This window comes from Pan troglodytes, chromosome 6 (genome assembly GCF_028858775.2).
Source record: "Pan troglodytes isolate AG18354 chromosome 6, NHGRI_mPanTro3-v2.0_pri, whole genome shotgun sequence".
NCBI lineage: Eukaryota > Metazoa > Chordata > Mammalia > Primates > Hominidae > Pan > Pan troglodytes.
In genome coordinates this window covers 40,900,935-40,924,557 of record NC_072404.2, presented here as the reverse complement: position 1 = coordinate 40,924,557, position 23,623 = coordinate 40,900,935, and the positions used below count along the sequence as shown (strand labels likewise).

Genomic DNA, 23,623 nt, shown 5'->3' with positions numbered 1-23,623 from the left:
TGGGGATTACAGGCATGAGCCACCACGCCCAGCCAGGGTAGAAGTACTTTTATCCATTGCTTTTGGGTTAATTTTTAAAAATCAGTTAGGTAAAGGAATCATAAAAATTATACATAAAAGCCTTATATATATTATTTTAAAGCAAACAAATGCATTGTCATTCAACAACGTGCTGTCATAAAGACAAAGGTTTTTCTCTGAGTGTTCCAGACAACTGTTGGTATAAGTTGACTTTCTTATATGTATCATAATTCCTCTTCCAACATTTACAATTTTGGTATCTTGGAAGAGAAGCAATAACTTTTAAGACTCTTGCAAAATAATAAGAGTTCACATTCTTTCTAGAATTTCAGAATTTTTGATGGAAAATTTTTCTGATACTCTGACCCATATGTCTTAGAAGTAATTTTAAAGTTTGTGTGAAAATTTAATACTTTCATTACATGCATCACATTTGTAGTTCCCAAATACTTCTAGTTGTCTTTAAAATATATACTTAACCTTTTTTAAGGTACATTTTACAAATTCTGAGGCAATCATAGCTATTCGAAGTGTGTATTTATATTCATTCATACTTGTTATGTAGAAACTCTCTTGGTGCTTGCAAATGACCTAGGTGACATTTGTTTAGCTATTTGTCTTGGCATGCATATATCCCAAAGCCTGGGATGCCAGGAATCATATGCCAGGATCATACTGCGGGGCTGGGCTGTGGATCTAGTTGGTCAGTCCCAGAATTCTCACAACTCTTATACGTACAATCTTATTTGTCCCTTGGGTTTCCTTTTGCTCGGTCTGATATATCTGTCGCTGGTTTCTGGACATGGTAGTTAATTGCTCTCTACATAATGGCCTCATGAGTTAAGAGAGCTTCAAAAACTGAGAAGCTATGCCAGACACTCAGAAATGGGATCTAGTGAGCCTAGTATTAAAATTACTAAAACAAACTCACCCCTGGTTTTTTAATATGTTTGTTGTAGTAAACAGGATGTAAAGTGGGCATTTTGTTGATTGCAGGCCACCCGTGTGATGTGGACACCACCTCTCCGTGAAAGTTTTTCCTATCCTTTCCTTGTACTTCAGATGTATATTTTAACTTTGATTATCAGGTAACTTTGATTTGTAAAACAAAGGCAAATAAATTATAATTTAAGTTTCTTAAAATATACTTCAATTCAGCACTTTGGGAGGCCGAAGTGGGTGGATCACTTGAGGTCAGGAGTTCGAGACCAGCCTGGCCAACATGGTGAAACCACATCTCTACTAAAATACAAAAATTAGCCAGGCATGGTGGTGTGCATCTGTCATTCCAGCTACTTGGGAGGCTGAGGAAGGAGAATTGCTTGAATCCGGGAGGCAGAGATTGCAGTGAGCTGAGATTGTGCCACTGCACTCCAGCCTGGGCAAGAGAGCAAGACTCCCTCTAAAAAAATGTAAATATATATATTACATATATATACTTCAATCTATGAAGTTGCAATTACCAAATTTAGACCATTTTTTAGTTATTTTAAAAGTAAATTGAGTATAGAGTTAAGAAAATAATTCAAAATTGCTATGTAAAAATTGCTCTCCATTTAAGAGTGTAGGCTACAGGTTTTAGATAACTACATTATGTTTTAATAAACCAAAAGGTATGTGTTTGTATATAGTTTGCCAAGATTCAAAAGTTTTTGAGAAACAATTACATTTTCTCTTCACAGTCTAAGTACTCTGACATTGTTTTCTAACCTGTGGTTTTGATAACTGTGCCATGAAAAAAATGTTCTCTGGGCAAATGAATTTGGGAAATGCGGAGTTAGATGGATAAGGAGTACGTATGTTCACATATTTATGAAGCATTTCTGAACAACCAATGTTTCTAACAGGACAACCAGTTTCATTTCAAACTTTTTTTTTTGATACACTTTTTTTGTAGGGATTACATTTATAAGCACTTTAGATATTTAAGAGGTCTGAGAAATGAACAAAAAACCCCATAAGTGGTAGAATAGTATAAATAACCTTATCAGAGAAATAAGTTTGATAGAATACTAATGAGAACTCTCACTGAATGAAATAATGATCACTATCTCCTCCAAACTCCCAGAGGACCCCATTCTTCACCTACTAGTCCCTGGCAGATTCTGCCTTATATAAAAATCATTTGTTTGTCTTCCTTGTTTTTTAAAACAGTAAACTTATGAATCTTCCACACATACACAAATTTGTATATATTTATTTAGAGATGAGGTCTTGCTCTGTCACCCAGGCTGGAGTGCAGTGGCATGATCGGCTCACTGCAACCTCTGCTTCCCGGGTTCAAGCAATTCTCCTGCCTCAGCCTCCCAAGTAGCTGGGATTACAGGTGCACGCCACCACCCCCAGCTAATTTTTGTATTTTTAGTAGAGGCAGGGTTTTACCATGTTGGCTAGGCTGGTCTCGAACTCCTGACCTCAAGTGATCCGCCCACTTCAGCCTCCTAAAGTGCTGGGATTACAGGTGTGAGCCACTGTGCCTGGCCAATTATATGTATTTAAAAGTACTACTGGAAACAGGGACCATGCCATATTTATCTCTTTAACCACAGAACACTGCACACGTCCATGCAACTATTTGTGGCATTCAGATAAAGCTAATTGAAGAGTGGTAAATAGTAGTGTACTGGGGTGGCACAAACCTTGAGAATGGAGCAGGCTAACTTCTGATTTCTTACCAACCTGACAAGTATATTCTGGGGTTGAATTTGGATTTAGGAACCTCCTCCTCATTCAGATTTCTATAGCTTTGCTCAGCACTTTGCCTTCTCTCAAAGATTAGGTGATGGAAGCTGCCCATTCTTCATCACCCCTTGCTATTCATTCCCAGTTTAATTCCTAGGAAGGTGGGTTATTTTTATTTTTTTGAAGTGATATCAGTCTGGTCAGTCAGGGGTTTCATGGAATAAAATGTCTTAATGAGAACATTTAGGGTTGTATCATTGAGGGCATGTGCTATACTCTGTGTCTTAGTCAAAAGTAATTTTTGTTTGAAAAATATAAGATTACAAAGTACATAATGAGTATTTTATGATAATATTGTAAACAATATGAACATTTAGAATTTTGTTTTTGAAAATTTATATATGATTGTACAAAGATTCATCAAAATCCAATACAGAATTTATAAAAGGAAGAGTTACAGTTTTATTATTTATGTAAAATGTTTGTGTTTCTTTTTTCATATCTAAAAGTTACTGTAATTCTCTGTGGTAAAAGGTATTGGTTCCCAATACATCTCAGTAATGCAGAATGGACAATTTAAACTTCCACATGCTTCAGCTGAATTCTAGAATGATTTTTTAATTTTTTAAGATTCCTTTTCCTTAAATTTTTCCCATAGTTTTTAACTTATTACTTGGCAGCACTTATATTTCTCTTCAATGTTTTTTGAAGCACAAAAGTGGTGGTATACAAAAGTTGTTGCTACACATACAGGAGAAGCATGTTGAGGTATGCAGGGGTAGCGCTGCATCCTATTTTCTGACCTCCTTGCTAGAGTAATAAATTTCTAATGTCATGCATATGTAGAGGAAAAAGAGCTCTTGTATTTAAAATATTTAATGGTAAGTTACAATGTTAATTTTAAAACTCTAATTTTGATTGTTTCATGCAAGGAATGAAGTATTTCAAGTTCTTTTTAGTATACTTTAAAAAGTTAACTATATTTTGTTGTATTATAGTAAAGGTAATGGAATAATGTAGATTTTATCATTTTGCAAGTAGTCTTTCTTTTTGGTGACAGACTATGTTTATGGTGAAACTTATTGGTATCACTTCTCTCTATTAAGGACCTCGAGCAATGATAGAAGGCCCTTCATTGCACTCTGTCTTTCCAATGTTGCTTTTATGCTTCCCTGGCAATTTGCTCAGTTTATACTTTTTACACAGGTAAGATGATTTTTTAAATTAATTTTTATTTTTATTTTAAGTTCTGGGGTATATGTGCAGGATGTACAGCTTTGTTATGTAGGTAAACGTATGCCATGGTGGTTTTTGCACCTATCAACCCATCACCTAGGTATTAAGCCCAGCATGCATTAGCTGTTTTTCCTAATGTTTTCCCCACCCCATCCCTTGACAGGCCCCAGTGTGTGTTGTTCCTCTCCCTGTGTCCATGTATTCTCATTGTTCAGCTCCCACTTATAAGTGAGAACATGCGGTGTTTGGTTTTCTGTTCCTGTTGCTGAGGATAATGGCCTCTAGCTCCATTCATGTCCCTGCAAAGGACCTGATCTTGTTCCTTTTTATGGTTGCGTAGTATTCCATGGTGTATATGTACCACATTTTCTTTATCCAGTCTATCACTGATGGGCATTTGGGTTAATTCCATGTCTTTGCTATTGTGAATAGTGCTGCAGTGAAGACATGGGTGCACATGTCTTTGTAATAGAATGATTTATATTCCTTTGTGTATATTAATTAAGTTGAATGCAAGATGTACTTGGTTGTTTCCATAGAAATTTTTAAATGTGGTTACATTTACGCCCTAAAAGATTTTCAAAATAGGGAATAAAGTTTACTTAAAGGTATGATTTTTATGAAATAATATAATTCCACATTCTTTTACTGTATTGGTTAGTTTGACAGATTTTAAGGCTCGACATGTGAAAGACTTTTTCTATTATTTTTATTCACAAATGTTATTTTTGGTGTTTGAGATAATATCTGTATATATCTACCTATAGATTTTCCTTTTGTCCTGAGAATCATTCTGGGTGCCAAGCTACGCAGCATGCTAAGGGCCAATCCTACTCTTCACAGCAGGACGTTCTGCTTCTAATTCAGCTAAATGTTGGCTGTTTTGTCTGTAGAGCAGAATTTTACCTGGAACCATTTCTGCGAGCTTTAATCATAAAGCTCATCATTGCTTAAGTGAGCTGAGCCCATATCCTGTTTCTAAAGCAACTACATAACTAGTAACAAAAAACTGAACTGGGGAAGCAGAGAGTAAATGGAGAATTTTGATGACATTTCATGATACTAAGATTTTCCATCAGAGCTCCTTCCTACATAACAAATGCTGATAATAATAATAATATTCTATATTGGAAGTGAGAAATTCTGCCAAGAAGTCTCATGCTGCCAATAGCCTACAAAGAATGAAATTATAACCCCAGCTCAATTGGTGCTTCATGTTTAAAGTATTCCCTCTGTTTTACTTCATAATAGTTGGCCCCTTTCAGGTTATAACACAGACATTATTCTATGGTTTTCATTATTTGCACATGCCAACAGAGTAGAATAGATTTTTAATGAGCATCATTTCATTGCAAGCAAATTTATTAATCCAGTGATACTGATGAAACTAAGAAGCTCTTTGGGGCCGGGCGCGATGGCTCACGCCTGTAATCCCAGAACTTTGGGAGGCTGAGGCGGGTGGATCACTTGAGGTCAGGAGTTCAAGACCAGCCTGGCCAAGATAGTGAAACCCCGTCTCTACTAAAAATACAAAAAAATTAGCCGGGCATGATGGTGGGCTCCTGTAATCTTGGGAGGCTGAGGCAGAGAATTGCTTGAACCCAGGAGGTGGAGGTTGCAGTGAGCTGAGATCGCGCTACTGCACTCCAGCCTGGGTGACAGAGTGAGACTCAGTTTCAAAAAAAAAAAAAAGAAGTTATTGGGTAAGTTTGATATTGCTGTTAATGATTTTCTAGTCATTCTCTGGATATATACTAGTCTTTTATTTTTCTTTACTAATGTATATAGTTTTGTTTGTATGTGTGTGTTTCATGCTTACAGAGGGATAATTCAATGTTATTTTCTGGGAGTACTTTAAGATTTTATTCTTAATTGTGTTTTTCATAGATTAAGGTTAAAATTAGTTCATTGTGCAACCACATCTGGCTAATTTTTTAATTTTTTGTAGCGATGAGGTATCACCATCTTGCCCAGGCTGCTCTCGAACTCCTGGGTTCAAGCAGTCCTCCTATCTTGGCCTCCCAAAATGCTGGGATTATAGGCGTGAGCCACCATGCCTGGCCCAATTTTTTTTTATGACTTCTGTGCTCTCCTGGAATTTTCAATCCTATCAGTTACTTCCTTGAACATTTGAAGCATAGTTTAAAGATATATCTGATTATGCCAGAGAAGTGTTTGAGTGATCTCCAAGCTAAGAATAGTTTTTATATATTTAAAGGGTTATAGAACAAAAGTAGAAAAAGAATATACATACAAGAGACTGTCTGTGATCAACAAAGCATAACATATTTATTATCTGGCCTTTTATATAACAAATGTGCTGATCCCTGATCTAAATCTTTTGTGGATCTATTTCTATTGTGTTAGTGATAGTGTCTTATCTCCATCTATGCTGGGTTATTTTTGATGTGGTGCTGGACATTATACATGAAAAATTGGAGAGGCGAGTAAAAAGCACTAATAAATCTTGAACCACTTTTATGCAATCAGATTGAGATGATCCATAGATGGGTTTCAGTCTTTCTGAGGGCTGCTTGATTTCTGGTTCACTATTATAGTATGGCCTTTTGAAACTCCAAACTAAAGCACCCTTCTTGGTGCACTCTGACTGCTGAATCTGCTGAAATGCCTGCTCAGCTTGTTGGTCTCCCAACTGCCTCTCAGCTGGCAGGCATCTGCCTCTGTTGAAATTGGCAGATACCTCTGGGAGAAAAGTGGCCCAAAATGTCATGCTCATCGGTATAGATTGCCATCTATCTTTTTAATTCCTCATTTGCTTTGTTAATAGTCTGTGGCTTTTATACATATTTTTAAAATATTTTTATTTATATATTTATATTTTTCCTAGCCATTCTAGTTCTTAGTGGGAAGGTTGGTTCAAATTCCTTTGCTTACCATTATTAGAACTGTAGCCCTCCTCTTATATTTACTTTGCCTGTGAATAGTAAAGTGTTAGTTTTCTATACTTTTTTTCACTTTTGCTTTTTTATATTATTTCAGATAGCATCATTATTTCCCATGTATGTTGTGGGATACATTAAACCAAGGAAATTTCAGAAGATCAGTTATCTGAACATGGTAACATTTTTAATTTATGTAAGTCAAATATTAAAATAAGTTCTCAGAGTTTATAAAATCGAAGCGATTCTGTTTTATAGGGTACCTCCTCTTTGGTAATATTTAATACATATGGTATTGGTCATATCCAGAAGGAAAACTGGAAATGTATATTATAGATGACATATTATAACAGATTATACTTTCAACTGGACTGTATATGTGTTTTATTCTCTAGAACTTTTATTTTTATGTTTTACTTATTATTATTACTACTTTTAAAACTGCCTTTTCTTTCTCAGACATGAGATTTTTAGCATTTTGCCTGAATATGACACTCTAACTGAAATTTTATATTCTTGCAATTTTGTTTTGGGCTTAGGTCCCAAACATAGCTTCCTTAAAAACATAAAAAGTTAGTAAAGCTTCATAAATAATAGAAGTCCTGAAGTCTAACAAAAATATGATTAGTAAAACTGGTATTTATAACTAAGTCTTTCTTATTATATTACTCCATTGTTAAAACAATAGAAATCATAGACTTATTTTTCATTGTTCCAAGTAGCAGATGGAGAAAAAGTTAAATTCTGCCAGATAGAGTTTATGGTCTTGAATTTTAATACTTAGAATCTAGCAGTGACTTGAAATTCTATTATCATTTGGCCAAGAGTCGTTCATCTTTATGCAAATAAATTTGCATTAGAAATGGCTATATACCTACAAAATATGCATTATGCCAATATATGTAATAACCATAAAATGTATTTTTTTCTTTTTTTTCAGATTTCAGTTACCCTTAGTTTCATTTTGATGTTTGGAAATTCAATGTACTTATCTTCTTATTATTCTTCATCTTTGTTAATGACGTGGGTAAGTGTTTAGTTCATAAAGTTGGGTTTTTTTAACCTGCCAAATAGCATGTTTTCCTGTCTAAAACAGGTATAAGAGAATAAATAGGCCCTTTCCTGATTATCACTCAACATGACAAAATTCTTCCCAAGCAAAGCTTTTTACCTATCTTATCCTTGAAAAATATTATAGTCGGAAGTTTTTCTTTTTAAGACAGTGCCCAAGTAAATATTTAAAAATGATCATAAAGTAATAAGACTTACTTTAATCATATCCCATTTTATGATAAAAATGACCTCTTTTCTCCTAAGTCACTTGAGGATGTTAAGTACTCATTTCAGTGACACTGCCATTGCCCAGAACATTTTTGGAACTTCTCTGAGTTTCCTTCACAGACTATGGCACATTCTTTAGTATGTCTTGCCTTTCAAGAGTGGGTTTGATTTTTGGAAATGACCAAAATTTTCTGAATATTTTGTGTGATTGGGCTGGGTAATACAGATCTTGCTGAAACGATGGTGTGACAGTAAAGTCATAAGACCGATTATTTTGCACCTATAACTAAATTATTTCTGAAGGCAGTTTAGAAAGTGTAGTTCCAAACTACTTTGAGCGATGGCAAGATAATTAGAATAAATGTGCAGTCTCTTCATGGGAACTACATGGAATGACACTCTTTTGGATATGTGTTTGGAAGGGTGGTTTAGTAAATCAGTTCTATTACATTGTAGTTATACTTCTGATATCTATAAGCCAGAACCTAGAATATTGTCCTGTACCTCCCATCTCCACACTGATCAGAAATGATACCAACTACGGTAATGCCAAAATATAGCACTTTTCCATGTATGGTGCAGTGATTTAATCTTTTGGGATTGCCCTTATGTTTTAACATTTTTGCTTTCCATATCCTTTTTCCCTCATAGTAATCCCTCCTCTTTCTCTCCCAGAAAAAATGCTCTTTCTTTCCAACATTTTGTCAAACTATTTCACCATTACAGAGTAGAGGACTCCTAATAGTGTGCTCATCTACCTCTTTTAATGAAAACTTTTTTATTTTGAAATATAGTACAGATAAAACTGCATAAAGCAAATGTTTTGTGTGCTGACTTAGTGCTGGCTAATACTGATGAGTACAATGTCCCCTTCGTGTCTGCAGGGATTGATTCCAGGACACCCCCAACCCCTGTGGATACTAAAATCTGCAGATGTTCAAGTTTCTTATATAAAATGGTGTGTTATTTGCATATAATCTATGCACTCTTCCTATATACTTTAAATCATCTCTAGATTACTTATAACGTCTAATGCAATATAAATACTATGCAAATAGTTGTATACTGTATTGTTTTTTTATTTGTACTTTTTAAACTGTTGTATTATTATTATTTCAAATATTTTCTATCTGCTGTTGGTTGAATCTGCAGCAACTGGAACCCATGGATGTGGAGGGCTGACTGTGTTATGTATTATGTGGCAAACATTCTTAAACTACCATTATATCAAAATTATAACTTTCTAAATGAGTGTAGAAGCCTCCATGTGACCTGTCCCAAAGCACTCCCTTGTACTGCCCTAAAACGATAATGACTATCTTGACTGCTATGATAGTAACTTTCCAGCATTCCTTTATAGTTTCATCACTTAAGTTTCTCTTTTTAGCTACAAGTTTCCTGCATATCTGCCTGGTTTTATCCTCATGAAGTTTATTTGTTGAAGAACCACAGTCATAGAACATGTGGAGGATTTCATGGTCCAGATTTTGCTTTTTGAGTTCTTGTGGTGTAGCTAAGCATGTTCCTTTGTCTCATGGTATAGCTTGATCTATTAGAAATTGGATCTGAAACTTGGATTGCTTCAGGCTTGATCACTTTTGCAAGTCTTTAGTATTGTTCTTTCATTAAAAGGCACATAATGTCTCTCTTTATGGTACTAGCCTTCAGTGCCTTATGCTGGATCTGTTAATTCATTAGGGATTGCAAAGCGGTCACATTCTAATCTGTCATCTAAAGTTCATTTAGGAAAAGTAAAGTAAATGTTGATTTACCTCTTTATTTGCAAGTTTTAAAAATAATGAATTGATTCCCTGTCATCTTCCAAATGTGGGCTCTTTGGGCTGTGTATGTGTGTGTTTAGGTTTCATTAGGAACATAGGGATTTAAACATTTTTGATGTATTTCAAGTTAATTGAAATTAATATCTTTACTCATTCTCAGATTGTTTCTCTGTTGACCAGGGGAGCCTCTTTATGTTTCTCCTAAGTTCTCTGACATGACACTGGTGGTCTGATAGCATACTTGTGTCATGTATGACAAGTTTTTCCAGGTCTCTCTTGTGTACTCCTGCCCAAAACCTGGAGGAAGCCATTCCTGCAAGGCACCCTTCTTGCCTTTATTGGGGAAATGGTGTTTTAAGACTGCAGTCTGGGACCCATGGATGCTCATTGCTACTAAGTAGGTCATTGTTTCTAGGCCTTATTAGTGGGCAAAGCTAGGAAATATTATAGGTTGCAGGCTCGCTCTCTTTCTTTAAAAATATACCATGAAAATATGTGTGTGTGCATGTGTGTGTGTGCATGCATTTATGGTAAACTAGCTCACAAGTTCTGATGGGTATTTCCAAATCAAATTCAAGAATATAGGGTTTTTACTTAACTCTTTCTATCCTGTATTTGTTTTTTTGTTTCTCTTGGGTCTCAAGAAGCCAGGGGATGATAGAATATCATATATCCATTTGCCTTCTCCCAAAGTGTATGCATGAGAATTGCTATACTGCACCACGCACATGATTATGAGAAATAAAGAATTTTTTGCATATCCTTCTTTCATTCTCTTCACCCATTTTTTTTTTTTACTAATTCTGTATCTATATTGTCAGAACATAGAGTATTGCATACTGTATTTTCTGCCTTATCAATCTTATTTCATGTTTTTATGTGAACAAATATGCATTTATTTATCACCAGTCTTTATGTCGTTATCTCCTAGTTATCTTGGTTATTTTAGTCTTGTTCTACAAGAGAATTCCTTCAATTCTGATGTGTTTGTCACAGTTTGTTTTGTCGCCTTTTACTTGAAAGTGAAGTTGGCTCTATGTAAAATTCTTGTCTCTTTTATTTTTACTTTTTCTTTCTTTTCTTCTTCTGTTTTTTTTTTTTTTTTTTTTTTTTTTTTTTTGAGACGGAGTTTCCCTCTTGTTGCCCAGGCTGGAGTGCAATGGTGCAGTCTTGGCTCACTGCAACCTCCAACTCCTGGGTTCAAGAGATTCTCTTGCCTCAGCCTCCCGTGTAGCTGGGATTACAGGCGCCTGCCACCACGCCCAGCTAATTTTTGCATTTTTAGTAGAGACGGGGTGTCACCATGTTGGCCAGGCTGGTCTCGAACTCCTGACCTCAGGTGATCTGTCTGCCTCTGCCTCCCAAGTGCTGGGATTACAGGTGTGAGCCACCACGCCTGGCTGTCTGTTTTATTTTTTGCTTTGAGTACTTGTTTTACTTCTGTCCAAAAGGGTTGTTATTAAAAGTGTTACAAGTTTTGATACGTTATAAACGTATCACTTTCTCTTGAATAATTTTTATCGTATTTCTTTTTTTATTTCTAAAAGTTTCTTCACCTTTTATAGCTCTTAAGGCATTATTATTATGTTCATTTCCTCATATTCCTTCTAGTTTTTTATGTCTGAAATTATTTTTGTTTTATTTCAAATTATTTGATTTCTGTCAGCTCATTTCTCAGTTTTTCTAATTTTGATTTGTGTCATTCTTTCACATATTTTAGTATTTTTAAATATCTTATTTTAAATGGCTCATTTTGAAATGTAAGTTTTGTTTAATTGTTTAGTCTTTCATCCTTAAGTAACTGCGTTCGCTATAGGATTTTTCAGAGAAGCCCTTTATCAGGTTAAAGAAGTTCCCTTCTGTTCAGCTTGCTCAGTTTTTTCAAAAATGAATTTTGAAGATATGATATCATATAGTTTCTCTTTTCTGTTTTGTTAATGTGCTGCATTATATTGGTTGATTTTCAGATGTTGTGGCATCTTTGCATTCCTTGAATAGACCTCACTTTGGTCATGCTGTTTTATTATTTTTTGTTGGATACAGCTTCCTAAAATTGTACTTATGATTTTGCACCTAAGTTCATGTCAATAATTGGTTCATAGTTTTCTTGTGACATCTTTGTCTTATTTGGTATCATGGCAATGCTGGCCTCATAAAATGAGCTACGAAGTGTTCCCTCTTCTCCAGTTTTCTGAAGAATTTGTGTAAAATCCTTATGATTTCTTCCCTAAATATTTGGTAGAATTTACCAGTGAAACCATCTAGGACTTTCTTTGTAGGAATGTTTTTAACTACAAGTTCCATTTCATTAATAAGGTATAAGGCTATTCGTGTTATCCATTTCCTCTTGAGTGAACTTTGGTTGTATCTTTCAAGGAATTTTTAAATTTACGATGTCAAATTCATTGACAAAGGCATAATATTTTATTTCTTTTATGTATCTATAGTATCTGTAGTGATAGTTCCTCTTTCATTCCTGGTATTAGATGTTTGTGTTCTATTTTTTTTTTTCTGATCAGTCTGGTTAGAGGTATATCAATTTTATTAATTTTCTCAAGGAACCAGCTTTTGTTTTCATTGATTTGCTCTACTGTTTTTGTTTTCTGTTTCATTGATTTCTACTCAATCTTTATTACCTCATTTCTTTTGCTTACTTTGGGTTTTGCTCTCCTTTTTTTCTAGTCTTTTTTTTTTAAAGGTATAAAGCAAGGTCATTGACTTGAGACCTTTCTTGTTTTTTGTTTTTTGTTTTTAAACACAGGTGTTTAGTGCTATAAACTTTTCTCAAAGTACTGCTTTATCAACATCCCACATATTTTGATAAAGTACATTTTTAAATTTATTTCATGTTGTCATACATTTTACTTAAACGTGATATAGAAATCTCAATAAATTTTTGTTTTTATTTAAACAGTGAATTACCTTTTTAAAAGTATTTGAAATTTTTAAAATGTTATATATTTACCCTGTAGTTACCATTTTTGGTGCCTTTTACTTGTGTACAGCCAGATTGACTTACTGTATTCCTGCTGTCTGAAAGACCTCCTTTAACATTTCCTTTAGTGCAAATCACCTGGTCATGAAGTCTTTATTTTGCCTTCGTTTTTGAAAGGTATGTTTCCTGGGTGTAGAATTGCAGGTTAACAGCACTTTTTTAAAAGAATTTAAAAGATGCTGCTTGACTTGTCTTGTTGTTTGCATTTTTTTCTTATGAAATCTGTTGACATCCCTACGCTTTTGTCTGTAAATAATATGTTACTTCTCTAGCTATTCCCAGCTAGAGATAAGATTTTCTCTTTACCACTGATTTTGAGCAGTTTGTTTATATAATGTGCCTTACTATAGCTTTCTTTATGTTTATTGTATTTAGGATTAATTGAAATTCTTAGATCTTTAGGTTTACAATTTTTATCAAATTTGGAAAAATTTTGGCCATTATTTCTTCAAATATTTTTCTGCCTCCCCACCTCACTTTCATTAAGGGACTCTCATTACATGCATATTGGGCTGCTTGAAATTGTTCAGTGGTTCATGGAGCCTATGTTTATTTTTGTTCTTTATTTAATTTTGGATAGTTACTATTGCTGTGTCTTGAAGAGTTCACTAGTTGTTTTTCTGCAGTATCTAACCTGTTGTTAATCACATCCAGTGTATTTCTCTTTTAAGTCATTATAGTTTTCATACTAAAAGTTCATTTTGGATCTTTGAAGTATTTTTGTGTGTCTAGTTAACATGTTCTTTCTCTGTTACCACTTCTTCACCATGTGTAATACAGTTATACTAACTGCCTCAGTGCCTCCACCTGCTAATTCTGTCATCTGTGTCAGTTTCAATTCATTGTTTCTTCTTCTCATATCAGGGTTGTGTTTTCTTAAGTGTTTGCATGCTTGGCAATGTTTACTTTGATGCCAGGCTTTGTGACTTTTACCTTGTTAGCTGCTGGATTATTTTCTTATTCCTATAGATATTCGTGAGCTTTTTTCTGTGATGCAGTTAAGCCACTTGAACATAGGCTGATCTTTTCAGGTCTTGCTTTTAAGATTTGTTAGCTGGAATTAAAGTACTGGTTAGTTTATGGCTAATATTGCTGCTCTCTGAAGCAAACTCTTCTGTGTAGACTACCTGATGTGCCCTTTGGCTGCACTATTTTATATTCCCACCAACAGTGCATAAGCATTCCAATTTTTCTACATTTTTGCCAAGACTTGTTATTTCTGGTTTAGTTTTGGTTTGTTTTGTTTTATAATGGCCATCCTAACAGGTTTGAGGTGGTATCTCATTGTGGTTTTGATTTACATTTCCCTGATGATAAGTGATGTTGAACATCATTTTAAATACCTGTTGGACATTTGTATTTATTCTTTGGGGAACTGTTTATTCAAATCCTTTGCTCATTTTTAAAAGAAATATTTGTGTGTGTGTGTGTGTGTGTGTGTGTGTGTGTGTGTGTGTGTGTTTTGCTATATTCATCAGAGATACTGGCCTGTAGTTTTCTTGTAGTATCTTTTTCTGGATTTGGTATCAGAGTAATGCTGGCCTCACAAAATGTGTGTGGAAGTGTTCTCTTCAGTTTTTTGGAAGAGCTTGAGAAGGATTGGTGTGAATTCTTATTTAAATGTTTCATAGAATTCTCCAGTGAAGCCATCTGGTTCGAGGTTTTCCTTTGTTGAGAAATTTTTTATTACTGATTTAATCTCCTTATTAGTTATAGATCTGTTGAGTTTTTTTGTGTTTTCATAATTTACTCTTGGTAGGTTATATGTTTCTAGAAATTTATTTCTTATAAGTTATCTAATTTGTTGGCATATAATTGTTCATAGTTGTCTCTATAATCTATTTTGCTTGGTATTTTAGTTTTTTAGGGTAAGAAAGTAAATGTGGTTCCTGTTATACAAACTTGGACAGAAGCAGAAGTTTCATTCTGATTGATTTTAGTTACTTTGGGTGAAACATTACCATGTTTCAATGAGGAAGATATATATATACATATATATATATATATATATATGTATATATATACATATATATATATGTATATATATACATATATATATATAAAATTATACTCAGAAAATACTTCCCACTATTCCTTCCAGCACATTCTCTCCACCTTTCTTTTCACCCTGTTACTGTCTATTCCCTGTAGGTAAGAAATCTCATTAGTTTTCTGGTTGACCCATTTAGTTGGCTTTTTAAAGTACTAATAACTGTTACATGTATATTTTTTATATCTCCTCTTCTTATATTAAAGATAGTCTTTTGACTTTTTTTTTCATTTAACAACCTATCCTGGATATCAGTTCATAGAGATTTTCCTCATTCTTTCTGGTAGTTTCCTAGTGTTCTGCTTTGGATTTACTGTAATTCAGTCACTCTCCTATGTCTGGGCATTTAGGTTGTTGCCTAACTTTTGCATTTACAAACAATGTTGCAATTAATAATCTGATACGTTTATATTTTCCTTTTGGAAGTTTAGTAATCCTGGCTCACTTTGGGAATTTCTACACCAACTAAATGATACAAAATTGGAGTCCAAGTCTAAATAATACCCAAGTCCGAGAATTCAGTTTCTCATGAGAGCACTGTTTTCACCCCAAACTTGGGAATAAACAAATAACCTATCAACTTGTAGAGATGGTAGGTGAAGTATTCTTAGTCACTGTGTGTCTTAGTCAGTTTGGGCTGTTATAACAAAAGTACCACAGACAGGGTGGCTTAAACAACAGGAATTTATTTCTCACAGTTCTGGAGGCTGAGCAGTTCAAAAATCAAGGTGCCAGCTGATTTGGTTCTTGGTGAAAGCCCTTTTTGTGGTTTGCAGACAGAAGCCTTCTTACTGTGTCCTCACATGGTAGAGAGAGACATCAACTCTCTAATCTCTTGTAATACAGGCACACTAATCCCATTCATGAGGGTTTCACCCTCATGACTCAATTACTTCCCAGAGGCCCACCCTCCAAACACTATCACACTGGGGATTAAAGATTCAGTCTGAATTTGAGGTGGACACAAATACTCAGTGCATAGCACTGCAGGTATAGTTTTGAGGACCCTAGCTTTATGTATTAGTCTCAATTCCAACTTCTTACCTTGCATAGACCCAAGGCCTCTTCTGCTGCCCTCCCCCTTACAATACAAGCCTATAGTTGGAACCTTATTCTACAGGCCTTTATAAAGACTGCCAGGGGTGGTAGTTCTCTGCTGATTAATACTGTATTTTTTAAAAATAATCTTTTTTCTAGCATCGGAGAAGTTCTTTCTCTTTCACATGTGTATACATTTTTTAAACATGTTTAAATATTTTATTCGGCAGTTTGGAGAGGAAGGATTTTCATGTTAGTTTAGTTCACGAACGTTGCTGGATAACTGACATACAGACTTGCATGGATGCTCTCATCTGCTCACATACCATTTATCTTTGTAGAGGAATTATCCTGCAGAAAATGGACAGGGTATTTAAGTGAGGAAATAACGAGGCAACTTTTTGACACACAAACCATTTAACTTTCACCTCAAGGAAATTCGCCAAAATTTGTCCAAAATTTGAAAAATCAACAGTTAAGGAGGAAAATGGCTGGTGATAGCTGAGATGGAACAGGGTGGCTATATAATTTTTGAAATGTACCATTTATACAAAATATAAATGTTAATTGTATTGAATTGTTTCATTTTCCCTTATGTGCATTTTAGGCAATAATTCTAAAGAGAAATGAAATTCAAAAACTAGGAGTATCTAAACTCAACTTTTGGGTAAGATTCAATGTTTTTAATGCAGTTTATTTAAATTCTACTTTTTATTTCTGTAAACTGAACACAGTTAATATGCTTTAAAATGCTAATGATTTATAGTTAATAAATAGCTACTGTCTTAAAAATAGTTACTATCTAAGGCAGATAGATATGTAAAGAAATAGTCCTTAGCAAGGACTAGAAATCATTTTCAGGAAGTTAGCTCACATATTTCACAACTAACTTTCAGGCCACTCTTCGTTTATGTTTCATTCTGCTATATCCATACAGCCTTGCTTTTTAAAATTTGTTTGTCTTGAGTTTCTCTCTTTAGCTTCAATTAACCTTCCCTTCAACATAACTCAAGTTTGTAGTTTCTTGCCAGCTTTCTCCTTTTCTTTCCTCTGCATCTATCCATCATCTGTCTCTCTTTCCTTCTGCTTCCAACTTCAGACTCCATTACTTTTGTCCTTTTAACATTTTCCTTACGGTCTCCCAGCCCCTTCTAATTTGAACTCAGCCACTACCTAATTTTTGTTTGGCTTCTTCCCAAATATGCAGATGGATGGCCCATATTACCTCCATGGTTTCCTAGTAAAATAAGTTATTAGGCAGGTAGTGGAACTCCTAAATTCTCTTAATATGAGACAGACAATATTCTTTTTCTCTGGTCTGTGATGTTCTTCTATTAAAAAATAAATCCTGGGCCACAGACACTGGCTCACGCCTATAATCACAGCACTTTGGGAGGCCAACGTGGACAGAGAGCTTCAGCCCAGGAGTTTGAGACCAGCCTGGGCAACATGGCAAAACCCCGTCTCTACAAAAAATAGAAAAACTAGTTGGGCATGGTGGCATGAGCCTGTGATCCCAACTACTCAGGAGGCTGAGGTGGGAGGATCGCTTGAGCCCTGGAAGGTTACAGTGAGCCATGATTACCCCATTGCACTCCACCCTGGGTGACAGAAGAAATGAACTGTATGTTTACATGTTATATATTGAAAGGATAAGTCTGGAAATGTTACAAGTTGAGGAGATAGGTTCCTACCCACAATACAAGAGAACAAAATGGAAGGAGTTGCTATTTTCTTCTTGTTGGAGGCATTCTCCCATCCTTTATGGTAAAAATATAGAAAGATTTGTCCACTAAGTTGTTGAATGAATGGCATGATGCTTTTTTTTGTCTTTTTATTATTCTTTGTTGGTTCTACCAATTTGACTCTTTACCCAGGCCACCTGTCCTTAGGCATGCAGGCTTTGTAGAAATTCACATATCGACATTACACTTGTAATATATAATTCTTTCACTTCAGAAAAATTGAGCAATTTAATAACTCAAAAGAAGGTCAGAATTTCAGTTGCAAACTATTGAAAAATGACAATAAATAGAAGAGTGTCCATAAACATCAAAAAAAATTCTGCCAAGGCTGCACTCAAAGGAAAATTAACTGTCTTCATTTTCAACAACATTTTCAGTAGTAGACTGGAAAGAACATGAATTGACTAAGTTTTAAAATCAAGAATATCAAAGAAACAAAAAATCTAAGGAGGGAAAAGTTGAGATTTAACCAAATGTTCAGCTTACATGTTTTTTAAGCCCCCTAGGTATTATTTTCTGTTTTTAGCTCTGTATATCTTTGGCAAAAATAAGTATTTATTACACACAACCTGAACAAGGTATTTTTATTTTTATTTTTTATTTATTTTTTTTATTTTTTTTAATTTTCTTTTTTTTTTTATTATACTTTAAGTTTTAGGGTACATGTGCACATTGTGCAGGTTAGTTACATATGTATACGTGTGCCATGCTGGTATTTTTAGATCTAAGTGATTCATTTTAGAGTTTAACGTCAATAGAAGCAAATTCACTGTTTAATGGGAGACTCCAGTTTTTGGTGACAAAGTAATTATTGAATTGAGCTCATGCTGAAATTTACAAAATTTACAAAGGGGAACTTTGTGTGCATCATGAGGCATGAGAATCATTACAAGAAGGGAAATGGAACCTCCAAGATAATCTAAAGCTCAGTACTAAGGCCAGATAAGGATAGTATGAGAAAGGATATTCTTACTTGTGAGCATAGATTCAAAATTTCACCTAGATTAAAAACATTCCTTACACACAAAAGCGTAAAAGATTAGTAACTCAAGAACAGCCATATATGTGATAAAGATAATCCACTTGTGATAAATCTGGCTTATTCTAGGAATCCAAAGACGTTTCTGGAAAATCCAAAAATGTAAGTTATCACACTAACAGATTAAAAGAGAAAAAATCTTATGACCATCCCATTAGATGCAGAAAATAAAATTGATAAAATTGAACACCCATTTATAATGAAAACATGTAACACAATAGAAATAACAGTTTTCTCAACCCAGTAAAATTCTTCAGCAGTCATTAGTCTTACCGATAATAAGGTATTTAGAGTGTTCTGTTTAAAATCAATATAAAGATAAATGTGCTTTTTCACATCTTATTAAAGGTCCAAACTAGCCTAGTAATGCAAGAAAAGTAAATGACAGGAAAAGGAAAAAAAACAGAAAGAAGCAAAATTTATTATAGTATTATATTTACCTAGAAAGAATAAAATAATTGACAAATTATTAGAAATTAGAAGAATTCAATACCATGGCTAGATATAAGTTTAATATTAAAAAATCAATTGCATTTCTATTCTTTGGCAACACACAGAAAACATATTTTTTTAAAATATGCCTTATGTATTAGGAAGAAAAATGCGTAGGATCTAAATGAATCTAACAAAATACATACAGTATTTGTATGGGGAAATTTATTTTAAAATTTCTAAGATATAAATAGAAAAATAAAACACATTTATATGTATGAAGGTTCATGTAATTCAGTTCTCCCCAGTTGATGTTCAGATTCAAAGCAATTTCAGCAAGATTGTCTTGCAGGTCACTTTTCACTAAATGATGCTGGAATAGTCTATCTATATGAAAAAAACCAGATGTTATACACAAATATCAGTTCCAGGCCTAGCCATTTTGAATGTTCCTAAGCTGGATGTCTTTTTGACATGTCTTTATAAATTTATAATGCTCCAGGCTTTTCTTGATTTTCCTCGTGCTAGCCTTGGAATCAGCCATTTTTCCAAGGAGCCCTGGTTCCTTTTAGAGGAGAATGGTATTTGGAAACCAAGACCTGAGTGGTATGTGCACTCATTACTACCAGTGTGTCCTTGTTTCTAGGCCCTTTCACTGCACGTATGTGCACACGTGTGTGTGTATGAAATAATGATTTCATAATTATAGCTCCAATCCCAGCCTAGATTGGATGCTATAGAAAGGCAGACTAGTTAGGTACCTCAGAACTCACAGAAAAACACTACAGCCTGCCATCTCCTGAAACTCCATCCAGTGGCAGAAGACACTCAGAAAGAGGGTCCAGGGAAATGCTCTCCTTGCTGTGGGTCTGGTATCTACTGTTCCCTCCAAGAAGGCTGCCCATGCAGGTAGCAGCAGCAGGGATCTAACAGGTGCCCGGCTAGGACTAGGCAGCCCAGGAAAGAGCCCTCTGCTCTTTACCGACCTCCTAGCCCACAATCCTGGTGTCTCTCACCCTCCATCTCATGGCAACAGGACATGGGAGGTACATTCTTCCTACATTGGTAGCATGATTTGAGGCTGAGACGGAGCACCAGGGCACCAGATGAATCAAGCTGACCAGAATAGCACTAGTACTGCAAAGGCTCTGAAAACTAAACTGTCATTGTAACTATAGCAAACAGAAGTAGGCCAGGACTTGCATGATAAACCTAAAAACAAAGTGACTGTCTGCTGAAATATAAATTTAAAATAGGATCCACAGTCTCTAACATAAAAAATGTACTGGACACAGTAGAAAAACCACTCATCATAGCAAGAATGGAGAAAATAACAACTTGAATGAGAAAAGACAGTCAACAGATGTCAACACTGAGATGAATAGGATGTGGGGATTATGTGACAAGGGTTTTAAAGCAGTCATCATAAAAACACTTCAATGAGCAGTTTTAAATACTCTGGAAGCAAATGAAAAGGCTATAAAATCTCACCACAGAATTTTTTTTTAAAAGAACAACTTGGTGATTATAGAACTGAAAAATACAATAACTGAAATTAAAATTTAATAAATGGACTTGGTAGCAGAGTGAATATTACAGAGGAAGCAATCAGTGCTCTTGAAGACAGAACAATAGAAATCTCCCAATCTAAATTGAGAGAAAATCACAGGAAAAAGGACAGAGCCTCTGGGACCTATGGTGTAGTAACAAAAGATCTAATATTTGTATCATCAAAATTTCAGAAGGAATGGAAAAAGAGAGTGGGGCTGAATAGTATTTTAAGAAATAATTGCTAAAACTCCCCAAATGTGGTGAAAGACACACCTGCAGAGTGAAGATACTGAGCGATTCCCAAGTAAGACAAACCCAGAGAAATCCATGCCAAGATACATTATAAGTTAACTTTTAAAATGAAAAGAAAAAAATCTTGAAAGCAGGTATGGAGAAATGACACATCACCTACAGGGCAAAATTGAGTTGAATTGTAGCAGACTTCTCATGTGAAAGTAAGGAAGCCAGAAGGTTGGGGCAGAACATTTGTCAAGATGAATTACATATCCAGTGGATGTTTCCTTTAGGAATGAAGGGGAAATAGACATTCTCTAATCAATGAAAATTAAGATAATTTGTGGCTAGCAGAGAACCTTAAAGAATGGTTAATTGAAGTTCTTTTGTAAGGTTTGTGGAAGACCAGATGGTTGTAGATACGTGGTTTTATTTCTGAGTTTTCTATTCTCTTCCATTGGTCTATGTGCCTGTTTTTGTACCAGTACCATGCTGTTTTGGTTATTGTAGCCTTGTAATATAGTTTGAAGTCAGGTATCCTGAGGCCTCCAGCTTTGTTCTTTTTGCTTAGGATTGTCTTGGCTGTATAAACTCTTTTTTGATAGCATGGAATCAACCCAAACGTCCATGAATGATAGACTGGATAAAGAAAATGTGATACATATATACCATGGAATATTATGCAGTCATAAAAAGAAATGAGATCATGTCCTTGGCAGGGACATGGATGGAGCTGGAAGCCATTATTCTCAGCAAACTAATGTAGGAACAGAAAACCAAACACTGCATGTTCTCACTTATAAGTGGGAGCTGAACAGTGAGAACACATGGACACAGGGAGGGGAACAACACACACTGGGGCTTGTCAGGGGAGGGTAGGGGAAGGGAGAGCATCAGGAAAAATAGCTAATGAATGCTGGGCTTAATACCTAGGTAATGGGTTGATAGGTGCAGCAAACCACCATGGCACACGTTTACCTATGTAACAAACATGCATATCCTGCACATGTACCCAGAACTTAAAATTTAAAAAGTTCTGGAAACAAAAAGGAGATGCAAGAAGGAATCCTAGAATGTAGGGAAGAAATATAAAACAGCAAAATAGATACACAGAGGGGTAGATATAATAGACTATTCTTCTCATGAGTATTTCCTTTGATGTACTTTTTTTGCTTTATTTTGTTATTCTTTATTTAGATTTTTAAGTCAAGGATTTAATTCATTTATTTTCACTCTTTCATTTTTATTGCTAAAGCCTTTGAGGCCATGAATTTGCTTCTTATCCTTGCTTTAAATGTCTTCCTTAGTTTCCATATGGAAATGGCATTTGCCTGCCATGCTGCTGCCATCATTCTATTTTTCACCTTTCTGAATCTGTTTTTGTCTTCCCTGTGTAGCATAAATTGAGTCTGTCTTTGCTTTGTGAGATAATGTGAAAACCTTTGTTGTAAGTTTTATGTGTATTTGACTGTATTTGCTTTGTTTCTGTATATGATTCTCCTTTATTTTAAACTTTTTGAATTTAGGAAAGTTACTGTTATTTCCTCAATTGTTGCATATTTGAAACTTTTTTTAATAACGTCTGTACTTGAATGACAGATTGGCCAGATATAAAATCCTTGGTTCTCAATTTTTAAAGTTTCTTAAAAATGCATCTACACCACTGCTTTGGTTTGTATGTTTCTTTTAACAAGTCTGATGCTAGCCAAATTCTTCTGTCCCTTATAAATTATGTGACTTTTGTGCCTGGAGGTTCTGAGGAATTTTTCTTCATTTTTCATAGTTCTACTGAAAGATGTCTTCAGTTAGTTTACCATACCAGATTAATTTTTTCCAGTACCCCCTGGATCCTTTCCAAATGCCGATTCAGGTCTTCTTTTATTTCTGGAAAGTTTTCTTGGATTATAATTTAAACACTAGTTTTGATTCATTGCTGTGGTTTTCTTTTTCAGGCACTCCAGTTATAATTATGTGCCTTTCTTCCATTTCTACCACTTTCTCTGATACTTCTCACTTCTTTCTCTGGTATCATTTTCATTCTTCATCATTGTTTTAGTGCCTTTACTTCAATTCCTTCATTATTTGAATTTTTCTTTTTATCATCTTGTGATTCGGTTTTTATTTTTATTTTTGATAGTATTCTCCTTTTCTTCCATTCCCTTTCTATGTCTAATAAACTCTTTCTTTCTTTCTGCTTTTTTCCCCATTTCTGTTCTTGGTTTTTGAATTTCTTGTTTAAATTGCTTTTTTAATATTTCTGAATGCTCGTTTGAGGATATTTAGTTCAACTTTTAATTCTGCATAATTTTCTTCTGTTTTGTGAGATTTTATCGTTCAGTGGTGTGGATTTCATTAGCTGAAATATTTGACTTTCATGTTTGTTATCTTTTTAAAGAAGCTTTGGATATTTATGTAGGCATTTTTTCATCTATTAATTATTTTGTGTTTTCTAGTCCAAGTGCAAACCTCTTCTGAAAATGTAGCATAGTGTGATTTTTTTTCAATGAATAACTTTTTTCTTTTTTTGTGCTTGATGGCAGTAGTGATGGATAGTCTTTTGGTTTGGGTTCTCATTTTTCCTGCTGGATACTTTTTCCTTCTTGCACTCCCCTTTTTATCCTCCTTTCTTTCCAGAAAT

At 34.7% G+C, this 23,623-nt stretch overlaps 1 protein-coding gene across 1 annotated transcript in view; it reads left to right on the top strand.

The window, feature by feature from the left end:
* The window catches only part of LOC452039 (probable C-mannosyltransferase DPY19L2), a 106,246-nt gene that overhangs the window by 37,275 nt on the left and 45,348 nt on the right, over positions 1-23,623 (top strand). The window contains 5 exon segments of the mRNA XM_054687461.2: positions 1,018-1,109; positions 3,810-3,909; positions 6,940-7,017; positions 7,780-7,866; positions 16,592-16,651. Of these exon segments, the coding sequence (XP_054543436.1) occupies positions 1,018-1,109; positions 3,810-3,909; positions 6,940-7,017; positions 7,780-7,866; positions 16,592-16,651 (417 nt within the window).